At 35.5% G+C, this 25,123-nt stretch overlaps 1 protein-coding gene across 14 annotated transcripts in view; it reads right to left on the reverse strand.

Annotated features, from left to right (window-relative positions):
- DLGAP2 (DLG associated protein 2) overlaps nucleotides 1–25,123 on the reverse strand; it is a 451,519-nt gene that overhangs the window by 280,677 nt on the left and 145,719 nt on the right. For 6 of the 14 annotated variants that reach the window (XM_015621018.1, XM_015621017.1, XM_015621022.2 and 3 more), the window contains exon 2: nucleotides 20,277–20,448. The exons of the other annotated variants lie outside the window; for them this stretch is intronic. In XM_015621018.1, the coding sequence (XP_015476504.1) occupies nucleotides 20,277–20,448 (172 nt within the window). The remainder of the gene's footprint in view (nucleotides 1–20,276; nucleotides 20,449–25,123) is intronic. 14 annotated transcript variants of the gene reach the window in all.

Here is a 25,123-nt window from a genome sequence, read left to right on the forward strand (position 1 = left end):
CAGGGTTTATAATTAATATAAATGAATGATAATATTTTATATATAAAATAATTAATAAAATATTAAGGAAACTACCTAAAAGATGTACTACCACTGAACACAAGGTTTGAAGTGTGAAGAGCCAACCTAATAGTAGTGAAAATTACAGGCAACATAAAAATAATTTTTAGTATTTTACAATGTTAAAGTGTTTACAGTGTGTTGTACAATATATATATATATATATATATAATGCCACAGTGACAAAATTTGCAACAGCCAGAACTTTTGCCACAGAAAGTATCACCAAGTGGTGAAGAACGCTGGAGAGATTCATCATGTCTGAATTACAGTAGAAACTACAGACAGGAAATGCCTTAAATTACTTTTCCAGCGTAAGGCTGGGCAAGAAGCTGTAAAACTTTTAAATGTATGTGTGCTCCTGGATAATGTCTCTGGACTCGCTCTCTGAGTGTGGTAAGTCCTTTCACACTTCCACTGACTTCCACATGAACAGGAGGCTCTCAGCCTCTGAGGAACTGCATTGCCATTGCCATGACTGAGCTCATGCATACAAATCAACAATGAGCATTTGGATCTGCCTAAAGTGGTTTAATTGGATTTAATGGGACAACTCATATGCACCTAAGGATCTGGGTCTAATTCAGTAAATAAAGATTGATTTCCATACAAGATTATCATGATAGAAGTAAGAAACCTGTCATAGACGAGGTTTACCTAAACAAATTTGAGGCCTACAACAAAACAGCAGTTGGCTATAAAGCACTAGTACAACTGGTTCCTGTTCTGAAACAGCAATGTAAGGCTGTTCCTTGGATAAACCAATGCTTACTCCTGTTTTTTTTTAACTGACAACATAAAATATAGTAAGTAAGGATTTAAAAATCACTTATATTGATTAAACAATTGTGGCAATTCTGAGCTATTATTATTAATTTAATTCATAAATCTCAGTACACTTCTGCTGAGTCACACAAAAGGAAAACCTGGCCAACTGGATGGATATATGACTCGATCAGTATACTGAAACAAAACATCTGGTTATGTTTCTGCAACATAACTTATTGATTTGAATATGTGGATTGTGCAATTCAGATAGAAGAAACAAAGAGCAGTATTACTTGGGACAACACACAGGACAAGGGGCAGCAGGTAAATGGCCTGAAAGACTGCAAGAGAGACATGCCCCAAATCATACCTATGGAAAAGAACACCAATGTCATCTACAGCAGTCTGAAAAAAAACATTGTTATGTCATTTTATACCTATTCTACCTTTATTAGACATGCCTGTTTTTAAATAGGCAGCCTGGCAACAACATCAATATACAAATATATCCATCAATGAATTAAATTCCACTTGGATCCATACAGTCGCACAAGGTGAACTTCATACACTATTTATGCATATATACAACTAACAGACTTGTTATACTGTATGATCATACAAAAGTGGAATCTTATCATCACTGAGAATGTACATGTGCAGACAGGAAATAGTGCTTCTCTCTCTTTGATCAGCCTGTGAAATTTGTCCTCTTTGCTTTAAAAGGAGTGACAGTTATCTGCTAGGAGGTGGCAGAAACTGTACATTTCTTTGGGAAATGCAGCAGCCTCGGTTACTGCATGCCGAAGTCAGGGAAGGGCTAAGACAGAAAAAGAGAACACACCTGCATCCTTGCAGCCCAAAGATATCCTGAATGATTGCTAAGAGCAGCAAAGGGCTGAGAGCAGAACAGGAGATGCTGCCAAGGACCATCTCCAGTGAGGAGATGACTGAAAGCAAAGATCATCCTGCAAGGTCACAGAGAGGAGAAGGTCACTGATTTATAAACGTTGCATTTCCGTTCTGTTTCATCTGGCCGCTTGGAGATTTCTATTGCTTTTATTAATTATTCCAGTTCATAGCCTAAGAAAATCTGGCTTTTTGAACTTCAAAGCCATTTGGATTCTCTTTGGAAAGCTCTTTATATGGAAAAGGGCCCACTGCCTCAAAGCTCTGACAGTTTTGGCTCTGTCACAGCTCTCAGTTCTCAATGAAAGCTTAATAGAAAGTACACTTTTCCACAAGGAAGATGATGTCTTTTACAAACTACAGAATAGAACCATTGGCAAGTACAACATAAAGGATTCACCTGAGTATGTACTGTACCTCCTACAGATTTGATTTACTCAGCCTTGTGATCCTCCATTCATGTAGCTACTCCTAGAAAGGAAAGAGGTGCACTAATATCGATGATACAAAAAGTCCAGGCAAAGGAAGCAGAGCAAGTGTGTCAGCAGTAAACCAGCTGTGAAGCACTGAAGCTGGAGTCCAAGCTGGGATAACTAATAACACACTACCTTTAAATACAGATGCCTGTCACTGTGCCAGCAATCTGTGAAGTTGCACAGCTAGATCTGAGCTTTACTGCCTTAGATGCAGCCTTCTGATATGAATTTTCATTTGCAGTATTTGGCCTTTATTCTTACACTTTTCATTTGGAGACAAGTCAAGCTGAAACCATTTGAAGTGTACCCAACAAAAGCCACCATGGCTAGCATTAATCTCCAAACATCTACTTTTTTAAAAAAATCAGTTTTCTAAAGAATATATTACTATGATCAAAGGGTTCAGGTCCCTCATCAGCTTTAAATGGTATAGATTACCATAAATCTTAAGTGAATTCTGTTATTTTGATGTTTATTTGACAACTCTTCTTACTATTGACCAGTGTAAAATGTCCTGCAAATACAAAGCACTATCTAAGAATGCTGCACCTGTGCAATTTTATACTCTTGGAAGTTGTCAATTTAACCTACTGGTAAGGATAACAGAAAGTACAGAAGAAAAATACCCTTTTAGGGACAAATTCTCCTGATCTCAGTAAGGAAAACTTCCTGTCGGATTAATGCTAAAGAAAACAGAAGATTTGGTCCACTGTTTTAAAGATTACTTATTTGAAAAAAGGAAAATAAAGTAACTTCCTAGTGCTGGGTTTTGAGATCTTCAAAACAGATATAGCTATACTTTGTAAAGGAAGATGGGCAGAACAGTCCCCCTGCCCAAACTTAAAAAAAGCAAACTATTTGACTAAAGAAATATTCTCTATGAAGTCTAAATAGAATATTTGAATAAATGAATATTAAAAACATTCAAACCATATAATACTATGAATTTCTAACTGACATATTAGTAGAAAAAGAAATATTAGGCTAGATTAAGAGTTTTCTGACTTTACTGATAAGAAAATTCTCATTTTAGTTTAAAACTTTGAAGAGTCTTTTCCAAAAATATTAATATATTTTTTAATTTATATTTATTCTTCTACAGTAGCTCTGCAATTTGGGAAAGAAATTGATGAAAATTAACTTCTACACATTTCTGGCATTTTCTCCAGAAACTGAACAGGTATTAAGAAGTTTTATACTGGGGATGAACATGAATTTACTCTGCCTCTAATTGTACAGAGTCAGAGTAAGGAACACAGCAGCATTCAATTTTGTTCAACTACAAAAAGACAGATTCTTCACAGCTCTTGGTGCTACTGGTCAGCAATGGGAGCAGTAGGGGCAGCTACAACATCCCCAACCATATGGCAAAACTCTGCTCTTTTCCATGAAAAACCAAACCAGCATTCTATGCAGTCACAGGATCATAAAGAGGCAGAAAGCTTCTGGGACTATTTTTTCTTTTCTTTTTTTTTTTTAGCTTTTATACTTTTTTTTTTTTAAAGACTTAATGTTGCTTCAACAGGTGACAGAAAATATGGCAGAGTTTTCATTTAGTGTTTGTGGTTCTGGTGGCTGTTCTGCTGGCTGTGAATATGATCTGAATTGGTGGATTTGCAAAATGGATGACAAGCAGTTTTCCTGAGTTGGCAGAGGTTGTACAAAGCAATTGGTCTGCTAAAGCAGAAAGTTAAATTACCAGAAGATCTGTGGATAGTTCTTCCCACTTTTATGTGAAATCTGTCTAGATTGCCTCATGCCAATCTACCCACCCTAGGGTGAAGTGCCCTCTTTTCTCTGAATTTATAAGCTTTCAATACAACAGACACCATAAAGCTTCAAGATTTTGACTCTGTCTCCAAAATCTTATAAAGAGAACATATTCTGTTTGTTCATCACAAATTCCCTAAGCATTGGCATCAATGATGTACATCACATATAAAGACTGGTGGGTGTATGGTCCTACAGAAGATACAGGTGCACAGTTTAGCAAACTTCTGAATGGAAAAGTTTACGTATTTCTGTATAATTCAAGAGAAATTACTGAGAAATGCAAAGCTGTCAAGCAGACGTACAGATATTGGTTGCTACCATAAGAAAACTATATGTAATACCACACAGTTTTTACAAAGCCCCTTTAGCAGGTTAATATGTCAAAGTAATTTATAACATAATTTAAAACAATTGCACAACCTTGAAGCATACTAAACAAGAAAAAAAATAAACCATATTGTATTACTATTTTTGATGGCTATTGAATTCTCCAATTCTTCAGCAAAAATCTTTGATGCAGAATTGTAGGTTCAAAAATAATATAGTCCTTGACATCAATAAGTGCCTTTAGAAATTACAGGTGGTACTTTCTGCGGTTTTTTTTGGCATATACCAAGCACCCACAACTGTATTATCTGGGTTCTTTTCAGTCCCACTTACAGGTAGAAGAAAATTATAGAGTCTAAGTCCAGTATCACATGGATCATAGCACTTAGTATCAAACTCAGGAGCTTCTATTCAAAAGCCCCAGCACCTTGATAATCAAGTTCCTGATTCTCACAAGGGCCCTTGTTTAAATCAGTTTCATTTATTGATCTGAATCCTGCAAATAACCAATGGCAAATCCATGTTTTGGCACCGAGCTGTAGATACTGGATGAAATCTTCTAGAGAATCATGTTTAGAGTGCAAATACAAAGGTATCAAATAAATGTGTTAAGGGTGGTTGTGTCTTCTAGACCAAATGGATAGTGCTGTGTGGTAAGTGCTACTGATTACGTTATGTGCCTTCAGTGTGTGGCTTTTTCTCATAGGGACAACATAAAAACTAATAGACACAATGTGAACAGGAGTCCCAAGAAAACTTGGAAGGCAAGAGAGGATAATAAACAGTTTCATATTGATATGCTTTCGGCTTCAAGTCTTCTAAAGTGCATATTTAAAATTTTTGAAACTGCATCCTCACAATATGCCGTAGTTTACACAGTAACTTAAAATGCTATGCAAATCCATGTCAACATATTTGCTAGTTCTGCTAGCAAAAAATATTCTGTGTATCTAATACTGTTAATTGTGCTTACCATACCATTTTCTGCCATTATGTTTCCATAATTTAAATAAATTATGCAAAAATATAATTCTAATGGTATCTGGTTTTAAATATGCTCTCTAGCATTGAAGGTGTTAGCAAGTAAATTCAATTCCATTAAAATGAATGGAAAAGTGTGAATACTGATCTAACAGCATTTGAAGCTATTTTTAACTTTTTCTTACTTCTAGAATTGGCAGTGTAATCTTAAATGCTTTTCTAGTTTCTAATGCAATGCTATGCTCTTCATCACTTCTGTAGCAAAGAAAAGAATTCCAGAGGTAGAATTTCTTTTACTGCTTGTTATGAGGACATTCATACAATGGCATTTACAGTCACCACTCAGGCAAAACTCAAAATAATTGATTACATCTTCAATGCATTAAAATTTCCACTTTAGTTTGGTTTATTTTCCTCTCCAGAGTCAACACCTATTCAATGACACTTTTGAGCTTTTATTACTATTTATGTCAATTATGTAGACTTTTTTAATGTTCTTGAAGAACCTGGTGGAAGCCACAGCTGGAACAAGATGAAAAAAGTAATTGTCATTCCTGGAAATAGAGGCACAAAAAGACAAAATAGCCAGGAATGAAGAGCCAAAAGAAAAGCCAAATAACCAAAGTTTAGAGATTAACAATGCAAGCTGAGTGAAGAGCTTTTTTTATTGTATACTTTCTATAAAAAATAAGGGAACAAAGGGAGAATTCTGAACAGGGAGTGTGTAAACTGCTTTTTAATCTGTTTATTTATGTCACTCATGAAGAGACTCAAAACAACCATGATCACTGTAAAGACTAGGATTTAAAATTAAAGGCTCTCCTATGTTAAAAGCTATGAAGCTGGTTATAGAGTAAAGAATTTTAGCCCATCTAAGTGTAAAGTATAGTTATTGGAAGAGTTAAATGCACTCATCCAGTTCATGAACAGCTACAGGTATTGCTAGCAATGCAAAAAGTGAGTAATAAATGGAAATATCCATACAAATGTTTTCACTGTATTTGTTTTACAGTCTCCCTGAAGCTTTTGATGAACTCATGCCTTCCTCAAAAAAACAAATAATGAAATTCTGGTAAAAATCCTAAGTTCTAATAACACAAATATTTTTTTTCTCTTTACTTACTAAGCAAAACAATATTTTGAAACTTAATATCTAAATAAATGGTGACAAACAAAGCATAGATGAACCAAACAAATTCTCTGAATTGAAATATGCAAGAATTTTAGATATTTTAAAATGATCTTTTATCAGGCTGCAGAAATAAATGTTTTTCATGGCTTTAATGCATTATAATAATTGTTCCTATCCAGCGAGGTGCTGGAGGCTCATTCTGTTTCCAAAACTAATGTAGTTGGTAGGCAAAATCACTCTGCATGAGTATGTATGTAATGATCATAGCAATGCAGAAAGGAGCTGCATGAAGGTATTACAAAAAGAACATTTTAAAATAAGTGCTTAAAGTTTCCTTAATAAATTATTCTGAATTCCAAATCTAAATGCGTGGCATGCTCACAGACCAAAACTGGAATCTTCCTTTTTGAAAATTTTTAGGTATTGGAAAATCCATACCCAGAAGAAAGCAAATCTGTGCAGTGTGAATTTCCCTAGTTGCTGGTCAAACAAGCGAGTATTTGGAGTCCTTCCTCTAGTTAGAACAATGAAAGTTCCAGCTATGTGATGCCTTAACTTTAATAAAACCAAACACTATAAAGCAGCACGGAACAAGCTTTCACAAGAGAAAGATAGGGATAGCTTTTCCTCCTGTTTCAAAGAACTACAATTTGACCACAAATTCTAAAGGTACTCCTGGAAAAAAAATCCATGGAGGAGAAAAAATTCAACATGGACATGGGGATTTGCCCTTCATTGTTTCAGTGCAGGACAAAGGAAAGGTAGCTGGGAAAGTGGTCTGTGTGTTGTATGTAATCTGAATAGAAGTCTTGAGCAAAGAGCCCTGTCAGTCTGGCTTCCTCCAGGGGCCTGACATTCATTTACACAGAAGATAACTCCTGAGACTGCATAATGTGCTAACATGAATAAATTTTTTCCCTGCCAGTGAAGATTTTACTGTACTATTATTATCAACTAATCTTCTCTATTCATTTTACAGGTTGTAAAGACAAGCAGAAAAGTGGATTTTTACAGTAAATGAAATATTCCACAGAAAAGTATTTTGACAATGCATTAACATATATATTTCTTTACGTAAGCCAAACTTGTAAGAAACTTAATTATGTCATCATCACCAACATAACAGCCAAGGTGCCTACACAGCATGGATCTTTAAAAGAAAGAAAATATCACCCCTAAAGACTGTACAAATCTATGAAGCTGTTTCTCAATATATTCTTGAAAAAAAAAATGGATCCAGTTCCAAAAGTTTTCCACTGTCTGAGAGATACATGATATGGGTCTGAAAGCATACAGCTGACTCAAACAGAATTTATGCTGGTATATGCTCAAATTTTTTAAATGTTGAGTAAGACTGGGTGAAATACACTTTTAAGCATCAGATGAAGAGTTGTTTTATCTTTCACTTATTTCTGCAGTTTCTCTCAAACACAGAGGTCAACTCAATGCAAGAAAAATAATCATCTGAGAAAAATTCCTCAGGTGGCATGCCACTTCTTAGAACCTGATAGATTTCTACAGGAATTTTTTATCTCCTAAAATAATCAATACTTAGAATCACAGAATTATTAAGTTGGAAAAGACCTTTAAGATCATTAAGTCCAACTATAAACCTGACACTGCAAGTCCACCACTAAACCATGGAGCCTAAGTCACTAACTGTGATCCCCAAGTGCCACTTCCAGACATCTTTTAAATACTTTCAGGGATGTTGACTTAACCACTTTCCTAGGCAGCCTTTTCCAATACTGGACAACCCTTTCCACAAAGAAATTTTTCCTAAAATCTAAGCTTTCCATGGCGCAAATTGAAGCTATTTCTTCTTGTTCTATTGCTTGTCATTTACAGATACTGATGCATACCTTCTTTAACAAAGAAAAAGCCAAGCAGTCAAGTCACATTATTTTATAGAGCCTTTCAGCTGGTATCAATGTTTGTGCTTTAGTATCAAAATAAGCCTGCAATTCTAAATTAACAAGTAAAGAGGACATGTGGCTAATTTAGGTTTGTCTTAATTGTGCTTCCTACATAATCTAAGTACACCTTGCTTCTGTGAACAAGACTAACTGTACTTCAGCAGACCAGAATTCCCATTGATTTAAGTGGAAAGGGAAAAACATCTATACTTTGCTAAAGCTGCACTCTGTTTACCAGTAATGATTTTGTTCTCTATTTAGGAGACAGAATGTCTATATGTCTACTGAGAAAATTCTACAAGACAATATCCACTTTTCACCAAAATATTAATTAGGCTTCTATTGTCTAACTGTAGTCCCACAACATAATCAATGGATTATTTCCCAGCTCTTCATCCCATGCTTCGAGCATGTAATAGCATATTAAGACTTACAGCCCCCTAAAGACTTGCTTACTTTTCTTTGAGATTAAACTCTCCCATATCATGAAAGATCCAGTTGCCATAGGGGAACAGGACATTTCTTCCATATTTAGAAAAAGCCCAAATTCTGTCTTTATCTTTTTTTTGTTTTGATTGTTCAGATTGTTTGGGAGAGGCTCTTCATTTTAATACTGTGCCTACTGACAAAATGAGTATTTTTTCATAGCCTACTTCTTTCCTCCAAGATGAACATGAATGCAAAAGTCTGGTTCTATTTCCAAGTTGCACAGGATATCACTACCACTAACTCCTTTTCACTCTGCATTACAGTGCCTGTACTGCTGTAAACTGCCTTCACAGAGGTGTATTAAAGAGAATCTCTATCATTACTGTGGCTTTAAGCCTCTTTTCACTTTCCATTTTTTATTATTTTTTTTTATGCTCTACAATTTACTATTGCATACTTTTTAGTCGGTTAACAGCCTTGATGATACACAATAAATAGACTGTATATATATATATATATATATTTCTATCTATTGTTTTAATTCCAAAATGTGTCCTTAAGTTAAAAATCTACTGAAAAATGCAATTCAATTATGAAAATGCAATTATTCATATGGCATAAAAACATGACTATACCTAACATAGCCCCCTCATTTCAGAAAAAAACCCTAAAAAACTAAGTTCTCTAAACCTCCAAGACCTTGTGGTGTGACATTTACAGGAACACGAAGTTTTGTTTCTTTAGAATTCTTTTCTAGTTATTTAGCATTTATTTTTTGGTTATTAACATTGGAAATTTTCTTCTGAATTTTAGACTCCTCTCTCTCACTCTCTGAAATTTTCTATTTTCATTCTGTGCTTCTGTTGTTTAAGTACATAAGCACGCTTTGCTTCCTAATGCTTTCCAATTAGCAAAGCATTTACTGAGCTTTCACAGTCAGTGCTCTGTGATGGCAGAACCAGCTTCTGAAAATTTAAGAAGTTGAAACTAGCACTATTCAAATAACACAGAAGAAAGGGTAAAATATTTAATCACCAGCTAGCTTAACATTTTTAATACATATTGAAAACAATTTTGTTGCAACTAGCAAAAGACCACTAAATTAAGCTTAATTTCATTAAAGCCAGCCACTATGACTGTATGATAGGAATGTCTTGCATAACTAAATTGATAGAACTCTTTGGAGATAATGCTGTTGTGATAGATAAGAGAGTGACATGGATGCTATACATTTTTCAAGAACCATTTGATAAGGCTACACATCAAAGATAATTCATTTTTGTAAGGAAACCTTACACAGAATAGAACGTATTTTAGAGAGCTGAAAAGTGCATTGTTCCATGAAGACACAAATATTTTTGTCTTGATAACTCTAAACTATAAGACAAACCTAAGTCTGTTAGTAGCACAGACACCACACTGGACATATGAAAACACAAAAGCATCAACCCATGCAATTTTTTATAGTGAAATTCTGCTACATTGAAAAATATGGGTGTATATATTTATATCCTAAAATTTTAGTTAAAAAACGCATCCTTTTCGGGACCACTACTGTGAATAGAAAGTAATCAATCTTTTCAACTTTATGCCAGTGCTTCAATGAAAAATAGTGTATATGGAAGTATATTAACTGTGAAGTTGTGTCTCCATTGTTTTTTTAAATTGGAAATAAGAGGTGACTTGTTTGCTGATAATTTTCATTTGCTTTTTTTGTTTGTTTTCCCCCTTTTGGAGAAGCTGAGTTCAGACAATTAGGTGGCCCTACCTAGAACTGTGATGTATTTGATTTTAGAATAATCTCTATAGTAAATCAGAGAAGTTTTGAAATGCCTTTGAGTAAACTGTATAAAGCATTATGAAAACATAACCAGGGTGACAATTCCTGCAGTGCAGTGAGAGAGATTAGATGCTTTGCATGTTCTCTGATATATGAATTATGATATTCAGAGTGGTTCTATCTCCTTTGAAATCAAGCACTCCCAATATCTGAAGATCTAGCACCAGTTAGCTCATATATTCATATTCTCAGCATACACTTCCTCTAAAGCTGATGAATCTATCATTCTTTCAGAGCAATTATATGCAAACATGCAGGGTCAGTTCTGTATTCAGAAATTGTCATCAACGTTTGGTAATTATTAGATTGCTGTTTAGGAATGATAAGTAATAAAATGTCATTTATTCATAAACAGTAGAAAACCTAAACATAGCCTTTCTGCTTTTGATGAATATTGAAAAGTTAATAGTTATTCTTCACTTAAATTCATATAACTAGTTTGTGTATCTAACCTCTGAAATTTCATAATAAGCACTCAATAATGACATGCTCCACTTATTTACTGTCTAGAATCTGCATTGACTGACTGAACCCATGATGATGAAGCAATTGTATTCCCAGCAGCATCCATGCTTATACAGCATATGCGGTAACATATCTTTGATTTGATTTGATTTAAAACCTTATTCTGAATTCTTTTGCCTACTTTCCATATGGCTATATTTTTACAAGAAATCTGGAAGCATTAAATCGATGTGCTTCGTTTATCTACTGATCCCATTAATCAGCCTTTGACTACATGCTAACAATCTCTCTTGGATACACTTGGTTTATGTCTGTCTTAGACATCATCCTTGTTTGGGGTTGTTTTAAAGAATATTTTACAATTATATTATTTTAAAGCTATGCCCTGGTTATGCTGTAGTCAAATGCTGATAAGGGTGGAATGACACATGACAAATCTCCAGGTTAAAAGTCATTTACTAACCATTATGTTCCAGGGATCTTCTACTTCCGTTTTTTGCACCAATATAGTATAAAAATTCCAAAGAGTACACCAGCAAGGACATTTAAAAAGCAGGGAGAGCATGAAAAGAATGAATGCTTCATCTTAGGCTTATAAGTATACTTCATACAGTCCTGATAGCTGTGACAGCTTTTACTGTTCTTTCAAGTTTCTGCCATATAACTTGTTTTTGAAGCATTTGAAGCATCTGCTTTTTAGCAAAATATGCTAAAAAGCACTGGAAAACCTTCTCCATGTTCAAGCTTCACACTCTTATAGATAACTCTTATTTTTTCTATGGCTAGAATGAGCTCTTTTATTTGTTTGTTTCCATGGATCCTTTTACCTTAAAACATCCATTTATTTATAAAGGAACCAATAGAAAATGTCCATCTGAAGAAAATGCTTTACAGATTAGGAAAAAAATGAAAGCTACTGAGGGTGTGGAGAAGCAAAACTTTTTCTATTACAGACTTCAAACATACTGTATAACAGCTTAAAAAGCCCTGTCTGGCGGTGGCATCCATAACTAAAACGTTAAATAAAGATACTCCTCAAAAAAACCGCAAGACAATACGGTCTTGTTTGTAAGTTTATTTTCTTAACTACTCACCTCACCTACTTTGGTAAAGTTCAGAAGTTTCAGTAAGATGCAAGTTACCCCAATATGAACAGGAAAAATTAAAGTCTAGATAAATTAATCTTGTTATGATATGGCAAACCTTGCCATACTGCCCTTGCATTTTCAACATGAAGTTTAGCATTTGCTTAGACCCAAGAACATTTAAACTCCAGGCCTTTTACTAATTACTTTAATTACTAATTATTTTAATTGTAATCCCAGCAGGAGTCAGTGCTTCCATATTGACATGCAATAGTTTATAGGACACACCCATCATAAACTGTTGCTCAGTGATTCCATATGACAGACTTAAAACAAATGTGTTCTCATAAAAAAAACATTATATTCAAGGTTATATTTTACTAGATGTATTCACAGAATTAATTTCTCATAATTTGATCCAATGCAAACATTTTAGGTGCCCGGCTTTATAAAACAGCTTAAAATTCATTTTGCTGCCTTTCCTGATTTCAGTCAGGAAACAAGATTTTCAGAATGTTTATGAATGAGTCAGAATACATCTGACATTAATACATGTACACCTGCAAAGATAAACACACAAAAATATCAAAAACTTCCTGGTGATCTCATTTATATTATCCAAGTAATTAATCAGTCAGACAAGACATACATGAAAAGAACTTCTATTATAATCACTTGCAGTAGCTCAGTGACAGAAAAATTACATTCAGGAAAACAGGATGAACACAGCTATCATAACTTGTGCAGTGAAGTGGAAAAGATAAATCCAACATAAAAATATACTCAGGTCCCTAAAAACTAAACTAAAACAATACTTGTAGTGAAAGAGAGTACATCAACTTTAAATCTTAAACCATTCTAATTTCCAGGGATATCTGTCTAATGCCTTACATATTTTTGCCACTCTAAATTGCTGTCAGAGGGAAACACTCATTTTTCTTATATCTGAGATCAGGAGAGGACTAACATTCAATGGGTTTTTTCTTCTTTTTTTCTAATTAACTCACACCTTACCCCTCCATTCAGAAAGTTTTGCAGAGTGCCAGGAGTATTTTGATTATTGTAGTTATCAAGAATACTCATCTCTTAGAGAGTTTCAGTTCTTTACATCTAACTTTGAATATTTCCATGAAAATGGAAGCTGAAAATATTCCCTCTTTACAGCCATTGGAGAGAGACAGAGGTAAATCTCTCTCAGAGACAGTAAAAGTAGCTATTATTTCTGTCACCTTAAGCAAAACTCTGAAAGTTACCTGCAATAAATATTGGCAAATCTCTATCTTCACCCTATTGTGTAAATAGGATTATAATAAATTCTTATTCAAATAATAATAATTAAAAATTATCTGTTGAAAAAAATAGTTCAGACAGTAATCAAACGCATTCGTACAGTTTCATACTCACAGATCCCTGAATTATGATATAATGTCTGAAAGCCATCCAGATATGTGAAGTAATATTCAGCACTACTCTGATGAAAACATTGGCAACCTCTAAAATGCTTGCAGAAATAAAAGAAATCATGCTGGATATTTAACCTTTAAACTATATATAGCCCTGTAGAATGACATGAGACTGTGAATTACAGTAACAAAATCTGTTGGCTGTTTTTCATAATAGATGGTAAAGATTATTGTCATGATAATAGCTGTGATTCTGGACAGATTTCCACAGCAAAATGTATTACAAGTGGGGACCAGAGGACAGTAAAACTCTTCACTCATTTATAGATATTAAAATTATCATATAGATACTTAAATTATGTAGTGTGGCTGCCTTAACACTTTTCTCTAGTTACCACCCTGGATCATGATGGGGATAACTTCCTGGGTCATGAGCCACACCTGAAGGCTTTTGCCCTAGATATTCACAGATATCCATACATCCATATGCACTTCCAAGAGAGAATAAGCACTCCATCCCCCTGCAGCAAAATGTATTACTGATAAAAGAACGGTGATGTAGTCAATTTCTAACAAAGCTGCTGTGACTATCTCACTTCTAAATTCTAAAAAAAAGGAGAACACTGCTGAAGTAAAAAATTACACAGTCCTTAATTTCTTGTTAATCAGAATTGTTAGTTGGTTTAGAACGGCATTGAATGTGTCCTAGACCCACTGAACCTGTCCAGAGAGCACTTTGATGGGGAAGAATTCAACCTCTCTCTTCAAAGGCACAGAGGGGTAAGCAAAGCATCAAGTTCAGACTTTTCCTCCTACCTAATTTCTACAATTCCAGTCTAGTGTGGGTTATTTTTTTTAAAGAGTATTGATCCAGATTTAAAGAATAGAGTAACAAAAAAATGGCAATATTATTTCTTAGCTGCTCCTCTCTTTTTTTTGTACAATACAGTGTTCTGCAGTTCACAAATTAATAACTGTCCCTCTGTTATTCTCTTCTCAGAATATCAACTGACAGTATAGGAGGCAATGGGCACAAATTGCCCACAGAATAGAGAAAATTCAATAGAGAAAATTCCACTCAAAATTTAATTTTTTTTTTTTCACTGTGAAACTGATAAAACATTGGATTAATTCCCCAGAGAGTTTGTGCAGTCCCCATTCTTGGTGATAAAACTCAACTGACATGGACAGTGTCTGGGGCAACCAGCTTTCAGCTGGTGGGCTCTGACTGGAAAATCTCCAGGGATGTCTTCCAAACTCAGCTATTTCTGTTATTCTATGAAATAATTCCACCTTAAGGCATCTGTGAAACACACACTTCCAGCATAGAATCTCAAACCATGACTGCATTCCCAGAAGAAAACTGAGCAGCTCGGAGCTCAAAGATACCTTTGACACTGGAAGTCAGTACAGTATTTCTTGTCTGATAATCTTACACTTTACTCTAGGCCAAAGCTGGTGTTACCATTGCATTCCCAGGGCAAATGTTGGCATGAAAAAAATTCCCATTTAGGCAATCTCTTTAAATAAATACAGTAATAATATAGCAATCTGATATTGAGTGCCTATTTTCCTTTGAAGATGGTTATTAACTGAAGATTCAGTTTACCTCTTCTCTTGGCTGATTCTCTTGGCTTACTGAATGTCATCTGGAGTGAGGTAAATGGCCAGTTTTTCAAACAGCCCAGTTTGGTACACAGAGTTCAGAGGCCAATTTATCATCTGAAAAGTGTTTCAGTACTGATTTATTATTCAATTTATAGAATGGTAAACTAATAGTGAATAAGATGTTTTTCCATCAGAGTATTTTTCTGATGCTGCACTACACAGTTTACCTCTGCAGATCTAGTCTGTGGTTTTGTCTAGCCTACCTGAGAATTATTAGACACAGTGAAAGAGAAGGAAACGATCAAAAAGTCAACTCCTTCCTAATTCCAGGCACCCAATACTGCCCCGCTGATTCTAACCAAGAGCAGATTCCTTCACAATACTTGATCACCAGTGTTGTAGGGGAAATAAGACTCAGAGCTTCTTACACATCCATCCATCCCTTGCCCATTAGTTCAGTTAGTTCATTAGTTAGTTCATTAGTTCAGTTTACAGTGCCAATCACTTTCCTGACCATGCAGAGGTCATGAGAGCACCAGATGTGAGGAAAATTCCCTTTCTTAAATCTTGAATGGACATAAAAGTCAGGATATATGTTTGTCATTAATAATTTAATATTGATAAGTAAGTTTGACTGTCCAAAACACATAAAATAACCATAGTTTTCCTAAAATCTGGAAGTCATTGGCTATCTAAAAGCATAAACACTCTTAGACACGTCAGCTCTTATTTAAAACATGCATAATTTCATTTGCTGACAAATTTAGCTAAAGTTGTCTCAAATTTTGTGCTAAAACAGATTCTTCCTTGACTTCAGAAACAATTATTCTGTAAAAATGAAATTATTAATAAAATTATTATAAAATTAATTAATAAATTTAAGAGGTAAGAAACAGTTTTAACTATTTCTTGCTTCTCCTTCTACTTTAAATTATTTCAAGGATAAAATCCTATAACCAGGAAGCACAGAAGTGCCAACAGTGGAACCCAAAAGGCCCAAGTATTGCCAGGCAGAAAATCACCTGTGACATTCCTTTTGAATAATGCACAAGAAGACATCTGAATGTGGAAGAATGAGAAGAAAAATCTAGTGAGGACAGGACAATTCTAATATACTTTGCTATACAGCAATATTTAAATAGGATATCTGGAAATGGAAATTAATATATTACAGGAACCTGATTTTATTTATATGTATGTGTGGCACTTAGGGACATGGTTTAGAGGTAGACCTGGCTGTGTTAGGTCAATAGTTAGCCTCAATGAACTTGAATAATTTCTAACCTAAATGATTCTGATTCTCTTTTTGTCTGTGTTCATAGCAATGAAAAGAGAATGAAGTTCACGCTGGAACTTCGTGCATTTCTAACAGTTGCTGTGACTACACGCAGAGTGTCCTTGATGAAAAAGGTACTACTGGGGAAAGATGAAGGACCACCTCGGGAGAGGGAGGCATTCTCTAGAGGGATATAAATAATTGTGGAAGATAGAGTTGTTTTTTTAATTTGTGTGGTGCTTTGCATAGAGCACCTCAGATATAGGAACATAGTGAAAACCAACACCTTTCTTTCTCCAATCTATTTAGCATTTAAACATTTCTGCTTTAGGTAAAGTGTCATCCACTGTTCCTTCTGCATGGCAGACATGGGGAACAACTATTGGGGCTGTCCTGTGCCAGCTTAGATAACTTTCTAAGAGGAAAAGGGTTTGTTTTGCCTTCAGTTCTTTTCCCAACTCTCATGCATATTTATCTATTTTCTAAACCTAGGGACAATGGAGGGATACACACTGTGCAGAAAGAGCAAAAATTAGGCATCTGGAGATTCTTAATGCAAGGGACACTGCTGGGGCACAACTTGAGAGAAGGGAAAAGGACAGCATTTGGCCAAAACAGGTATTATGCAATGATAAAGCCTTTAGTATTTCCAGTTACCAACAGAACTGCTGGCAAAACTCAAGTCAGAGTCCTTAAATTGCTAACACCATTTTGTTCCCTTTCCATTTGATCCAGCTCCAGATGGGTGAATACTGCATTGAATGAGTTGTTGAGGTATTACCAAGCATTTTCCCATCTAAGTCAGAGAGGTAGTCCCTGTCTCAAAAGGACAATCTGAGACTATAGCAAAGCTCATGGTAGCACACGATAGAAGACTGACTTTGTTGTTTACTACCCCATCTTGCTATTAGCTGGCTGGATTCAACCTGTTTGCACACTTGAATAAATCCTCAAATAAGCAGTGTCAAAGGCAGCTTTTCTTCCTGAAGTGCTGCCATGCTTTATTAATGCTAGCCTGAATTTCTTCATGACACTCTATGTCTTACATCTGTTGTGAAGTGAAGCTGATAGAACACACCTGGTAAATGATGTACTAATGCCAACACATCAATTCCTATGGATAGCTGCTTGTTTCTAAGTAGATGGCTAATTTTTACACATGGTGTTTTTAGCAGTCTGGATTGTTCCCCTATTTTCCTTTGCTGCATAAGCAGTGAGCAAAGGCATCTGACTTTGAGAAAATGTCCAAACTCTGTTTTCCCTATTTCTATGTAGAATCTATTTTAAACATTTATTTTCCTTCTAGCCTCATACCAAGCTAAACTGTATCAGCTTAAAAGGGTTCCTTTACTGTTCAAAGCATCCACAGATGAGAAAGAACAAGAACACATGCCAGGTACTGGGAAGAATATAATTGTGATTAACTGCTTGGCTGGATAATTTTGTCTGGTGATGGAGTTATGATTAAATAGCCATATTAATTATTTATTTAAGAATTTGTTTAAAATATAGGTCATGGTTTCCAAATGTCTGAGGAAAATGCTTTCCTTTAATCCATACAGAACAAAATAAAGACTGCAAGAGTCATCAGCTGTCCAGTCTGTTCTAAAGTGAGACACCTCAAGGCTGAAAATGGCACAGGTGCCTTAGAATGTCTTATTCCCATTTACCCTCACGGGTGTCCAAAGCCCTTTGGAAGTTTGAAGAAATTCTGATATCAGAGTATCTGACTAATGTATTAGCACCCCTGTCACTTTTGGGGGTCTGTAACTGCAGCTGCTGGTTGCCTGCCTGCTGGGCTGTGTTTTCATTCCCCTCACTCTTCAGCTGCCAGCCAGCTCTCCCTGCCTGCCCCTCACAGCTCTTGCTGCTCAGCCATCTCTATCTTCTTGCTTGCCTCAGCACCACCATTACATCCACTAAACAACTGGGGTTTCTTCTTTCCCAAGTTTCCTTTCTTACAAAAGACTACCCTTCTTAATATCTAGCTTCATGCACAACTCAGAACAATTCTGAAAGTGATGTCAAGCTCTTTTCTCTAATAGGCAGAGCAGAGTCTGATCCTATGAAGTCTGGTGGGAGTTTCTGGTTTAATTCACTGGCTGTAGATTCAGAGCAGAATTAGGCCATTTGATGCTAAATTCTCAGGATGTGTCTGAATAAAAATAGTACAAATAGTGTGGCATTCAAGCTCTTCATCCATAATATATTCATCTTGAAGTGCACAGCTGCCATGCATATATTTATGTAACAGCTATCTGTAAAAATATTTAAGTATTCATTTCAACTCTGAAAAAAAAATTTAGAAAAGTTAAGGAAGGCTAAGTGGCGAGTGCAAGCAAGATAGTCATTAGACATACGTGTCTTCAGAAGGCAGCAAATCACCAACATTTTCACCCAAATCACTGAAGATACATAACACGGCTGGAAAATGTACAGAGGAACAAGGACAGCCAGATATTTGGAGAAGTGAGGAATCTAAGCAGACCACAACTTTTCAGTTAATAAGCAGACAGCTGAAGGTAGCAATGATAAGCATTCACTTTTCACAGTCAGAACACTTGAGGAAATCCATAAAATAATCAAACACAAGGCTTAAACCAAAGACAGTGTAATTAATTTATAGAACCTATTTCCATAACATTTTTGAAATCAATAGTGCAAACAAGTTAAAAAACAAGACTGGATAAAACCATGAACAATTGAGACATCAGAAGCTTTTATACACAGTATGACCTCCAGCCTGAGAGGACCAGACACAACAGAAGCTGGATATGGATCAGACAGGAAGGTGGCAGCATTCCCTATAAACCCTTATTCCTATCCCTACAATCTCATCTATTGTTTTTCACTATCAGCTACTGAGAGCTTTTGTCTCTCCCATTCTGGCAGCTGTCTTGCACTTACCCTACACTGTCCCCAACCTTCACAAATAAAAATACTGCAAGTAACCTGGTCTATATAAGCAGTAGGTGCTGAGGGCTACAGGAACATCTCTGCTTCCCTGCTCTGCCCAGCTGGTACAGCTGTGCAAAACCTCCTTACACCTGCCTCCACTTCTTTTAGATTTCTGCCTCCTTGCTTTCTAAACTTAACTGTGCAAAGTGTTTGGTGCAGCAATACAAGCACAGTCATATTAACTGCCAATATTTATATTCCGTTGCATCTCTGGCAGGCTCTTGGCACTATAGCAACAAACATCCCAGTAACAAACGAGCTTTTAAGTGCACCAAGCTTTACTATTCAGCAGCTGGCATGTGGTCTCTGATCAAAACTTAACGTATACAACCCCAGCATAGGCAGCACACCAAATAGCAATAACAGCAGCAGCACTAATAAACAATGTAATACACTGCTCTGACCTCAAGTTAAGAACACAGGTCAACTATCCTCCTAACTATACCACAATCTATTACTTCAGGGGCTCTTTTTCTAAGCTACACTAACACACTACTGAATTGCAGTGAGGTAGGTAAGTAGGAGCACAATGCCCATTAAGTCTCCATAAACAATTAACTTTTGCAGCTGAGCTCTACAATGAAACAACCTGTCTGCTGCCATGGGATGTTGTTTCACTTCATGTAGGTCATTGGTGAGGTAATAGACAATTTTACCCAGCAACAGCAGAAAAGCAGCAAAATCCCAGCACAACACATCCTTTGAAAGGCTTAATAAAAATATAGATTAAGTTTACAGCAGAAGAAATTGAAAACAAAAAAGCAATTACCTCACTTAAATGTACTTCAAATGTTTGTTAAGTATACAGAATTTTACTGCTAAAAATACCCCAACAAAACATACATTCAATGTAAAAAAATGCCTTAAACTTACCTCTTAGTTTACACTGATTTAATATATTTTTTCTTCTACTTTTCAACTTTCCTTGCATCTTGGGAATATAGTGGTTTTCTCCACCCGTTTCCTTCCTCTCACCTCCTCCCCCTCCAATCTGGCCTCCTTTCCTTCCTTGGAGGTTTTTAAGCTTTAATTTGAGAGTGTAAAGCTGAAAAATATTTGATACAATTTTTTTTTTTAATTAGAGAATTGAGCTCCTCACCATGGTTGAAGCATTTCTGGGAACAGCACCAAAAAGCTGGAAGCTACTGCACTGAGTAGCCACAGCATATCTCTTAAAATCATCACTCATTTATTTTTCCCAGACAACTAATGTTTCAGCATTTTACTTACAGACATGACTGCAGTTTAGGAAACTAGAAATGAGTTCCGAGTCTCTTTGTTCAATTTTGGAACGTGAAAACTAGATTCCCAAATTCCAGCGTGGGCCCATCTCCAGCTGGAACAGGAACAAGACTCACCAAGTGGGATTTGACAATGTATGAGCTGAGGCTTAAGTTAGTCACATTTTAAATGAGCTCAGAAGGGTATTGATGATTATATGTTCCAACTGGAGGAGGTAGTTGTCAGTCTGCCTGCAGCGTGCATGTCACCACACCGGGGAAGGGGAAATATTTTAAAGCTTGTGTGGGATTGGGCTTGCTGAATGGAGCACCTGGGAAATTATCATTTGGATATTGTTGGGGAAGAGGGGAAAAATATATAGGTTACATATAATCTTTAGGAATTCTGCAACATGTACTCACAGCAAGGGGTATTGGAGAGACTTGGTATTTCTGTATGCAAGTAGAAGCCTACAGCACTAAATTGTGCTTTACAGCCTGTATGTATATTTTTTTAATCTTGATTTAGTATGGCTATAGGTTGCTTTCATCTAATAAAGAACGTTTTCCTGATAAGATATCAAATTTGTGGTAATGCTAAGTAAGCCATATATTTTTTAAATGCTTACACATTTCAGGTACGTGGATAACAGCAATCTTCCTCTCCATTCTTTTTTTTTGTTCATTCATTCATTACATTTCTGTCTTTCCTCTTACGTTATCCCTGCCTGACCAACAGCAAAATGCTCCTACAAGCCACTTACTTGTGTGAAACTCAGCAATTACGTGTCTAATCTTTTACACAATCTGCATATTAGTTCAAAGACAGTAGTTCCTTTTAGACATTATGCTGACTACAAACTGGATCTTTCACAACCAGAAAATAAAAAGTTTTAGTGTAATTGAATGTGTATATTTCTGTGTATTTAATTATGTATTAGGCATATAAAAGCAGTTATGAACTAGTTTATCACAGATGCATTAGCTTCTCATTTCTCTCAATCAGAATATGATACATTGATAACTCCTCCTGCTCATGTTTCTAACCTCTAAGTGTTGTTTGTTTTCTGTTTCCTGCTGTTTACATCATCTGCTGACTTCATTAACATGCTGTTCACTTGCTTTCCTTAATACTATTAATGAAACTGTTAAATAAGGCTGAAACAGAGGCCAATTATTATAGTAGCACATTGGACAACTGAAGTGTGTCACCAGCCAAGGTTTCTGCAGGAAGGTCTAAAAGCCTTTGTCAAAAAAGACAAATCAAAAAAGATTTGTCAAAATCATTCATTTTAATTGGTTTCATTAAGTTATTCTTTCAATTGACTGATGTTTAATTGTGGCACTACCAGAAAGCCATTTGTGAAACCTTGGCATAGAAAATCTGACTGCTTATGTATTTGCTTTTGTCTAAACCAAACCTACTGGAAAGTTTGTATTTGCTTCAGACTGGGTTTTGAACTACTTGCTTCAGTTCTCCTTTCTTTTTACTTCTTCTTACTCACTATTTCACACCATAAAGTTTACCCTTACAGATTTGAGATCCTTGAATTAACTCCATACAATTGATAAAACAATTAGGTTGCTTTAAGGCTGAACAGAAGGGTATGTAATAACAGACAAATAATATTAAATAGGAGATAATATTATTTACATAAATAGACACACACAGTGAAAATATATATGATTGTATCACAAACACAAACAATTCCAAATACATTTCCAGCATAACTAAGGGAACATAAGAGATGTCTGTTAAACATCAGAAAACATAAACAGAGACGCAAAATAATTATTTTACCTGCATAGTTACTGGTGACCTGCAAACACACTAACTGAGAATTAGGCTAGAAGTGAGAAGGTAAATAACAACCATCAGGAATGTGAGCCTTCAGATAAGTCTTCCAGTACATGTAGGCAAGGCAATGAAACTTATGTCTCTAATATAAAGTTGGCTTGGTTCACAGAAGGAGTTGTCAAGTGATTTTTTAAACAGGCAGCGTGACCATCCCTGATCTCAGACACAGTGGCCTTGCAGCTCTGCAAGCTTGATAGTGAATACCAACAATTCTTAACCCCTAACTTTGTCTTTGAAATTTCTGATTCACATTTTCTTCATACTGAAAGTCTGGTTTTCTGCATCAAAACCGCTTGGTTTTGATAAACCTCAATTGCCTCATGAAATCTAAAAATAAGAAAAATGCAATTATTAATCTTCATTACTAAGAAGACAGGATCTGCTGAATTTTTTAGGTGTGTCAAAGTTTTGGCCCCTAAAAATTAGTTTTCAGTAAGTACACATGGGGCAAAGCTTCACAAGAAAGGGCACTCTTGAAGACAGTGGATTCTGGCACTGACCAAGGTCTTTGTTGAAAAGCTCAAGTATGCTACTCCTGACATACAGCAACTACATCAGCGTCTGCTGCCTCCCCAGCTGGATCAACACAGATCTGGGAAGAATGGATATAATCCAGACCAAAAGAACATACCCTTGACATTTGTTATTTTGGGGACAAAAAACATGGAAACCTCTCATGGCTTAGAAAAGATGGAAAATATTTGAATTCAGGTCCCCAGAACTATTTTGAATCTGAGAAGTGACAGAGCTGATAGAAAAGGACAATCAGGCATTTTCGTAATCACAGTATTTTGAGTATATAGGTCATTTCATTCTGAGGTTTTCAGACAACACTTCCGAACATTCAAAAATCTCAGCATATCTTTTTATAAAAAAAAATGAGTCTCAATTAAAAATACTATCAAAAGATTTGCTTATGGGTATGTATTTGATTTCATGGAATGAAGCATTTTTGGTCCTCCTTGGAGCATTCTCCTCCTGAGTTTTTAACTCTTATCAGTGCAAGAAGGAGCTTTGGTGGAAGTTATTTAACCTTTATGGTGTATTATTTACATAGATTGATCAAAGAAAACTAACAGGGCTGGTACTCTAGGTACAGTCTTTTTTATTTGGCTGAATAGTTCTTGGCCTTTCCAAAGCACAACTCATTGTTTTCATCAGCCTATGATCATAATGATACAAAGAAAAGTCACAGTAATTATAGAGCAGTCTTCATAAGAGCTATATTTAATAAGCTACGTTCATCCCTGTTCCAACTCCACTCGCTTCTGTCAAAAGCAAGGATATATTTAACCGTTATGTGCTAGCTTGCATAGCTACAATTATTATCCTTGAGAAAGCAGTAATGCTTTGGCCCTTTTAGAGGTTAAACCTTATTTTCTGCCTGTTAACAAAAATACTGAACAGTTGAAATAAATTGAGAGTGCAATAAATGTTCATAGACTTCAAACAAAGCATTCTCTCTGAAATCATGTCTATAAAAGGCTTAATGGTGTTTTTACATTTTCAGTTTAACAACAAAAATGGTGATGAAAGGTGGGCACACATATATCTGTATATTCATATGTATTAGCATAAATAAAAACATATTATCAAGAAATATTAGAAGTATCATCAAAACCCCTTATTTTTCATAGGATTATTAGTTGTTTAAGTACAATTAATAACTACTACTAACTTCAGAAGTTTTTTAAAAAATGGGAAAAATCCCCAACTCCTTATCTAGAGATCACAATGAACATATGAGACAGCAGGAGGATACAGTCTGCTGAGTACCACAAAGAAAAAATGAGAAAAAAGTTGCTCAGTATACATGTCAGTACAGAAACTGAGCATCAGATGTAATCTGTTGCCATCACCAGGTGGTTTACATAAACATTTATCTGTTATGAGGCCACTGCAAATGCTATTTTTGAATTGTTACTGGAAATTTATTTCAGCATAATATGAGCTAACAACAATAAGAAAAAAAAAAACCCAAACCATCACTAGCCTGGTTGTATTTGACCTGTTTGATTTAACCAGGGGAAAATAATTCAGACTATCTTGCAGGAAGAATAGGCATATTACTGGCTTCAAAGTGCTCACTAACAGTAGCAACTTCTGGCATCATTTCAATCTCATTGGTTCTTGATAATTAAAAATACTGTTTACTTCACAGTACATTTTTAATTAATAAACAAAATAATTTACATAGCTTCTTTCTTTGGCTGTTTGCTGGCACATGTTCTGCCACACAAGGGTTTACTTCCTACTGCCCTGAAGAAGAATCCTTGTGCTCACAGCAGAGGTACAACATGGCTCAGAGAAACAGATCCACAAAATCATCCTGAAATAACTGATCATTCAGGGTGGGAAGCATGAGGGGTGAAATTTCACATAAAAATTATGAGAAGGGCCAAAAAAAATTAAGATAATATTAACAGAATTCATTAATATCAGATAATATTAATAGAATTCCAAGAACCAAACAACATATTTTTTGTTTTCATTCCAGAATTCCACACATCCTTCCTATTTTTAAGAAGCATGAGGTATAAAATCCTTCCATCTCATCTACTGCATGCAAGATATCTATCTTCCCACACTGACATCCAATACAGCTCAAAATTCTGGTCTTATAAGCCTCAATATAAAATGTG

Source organism: Parus major, chromosome 3 (genome assembly GCF_001522545.3).
Source record: "Parus major isolate Abel chromosome 3, Parus_major1.1, whole genome shotgun sequence".
Lineage (NCBI taxonomy): Eukaryota > Metazoa > Chordata > Aves > Passeriformes > Paridae > Parus > Parus major.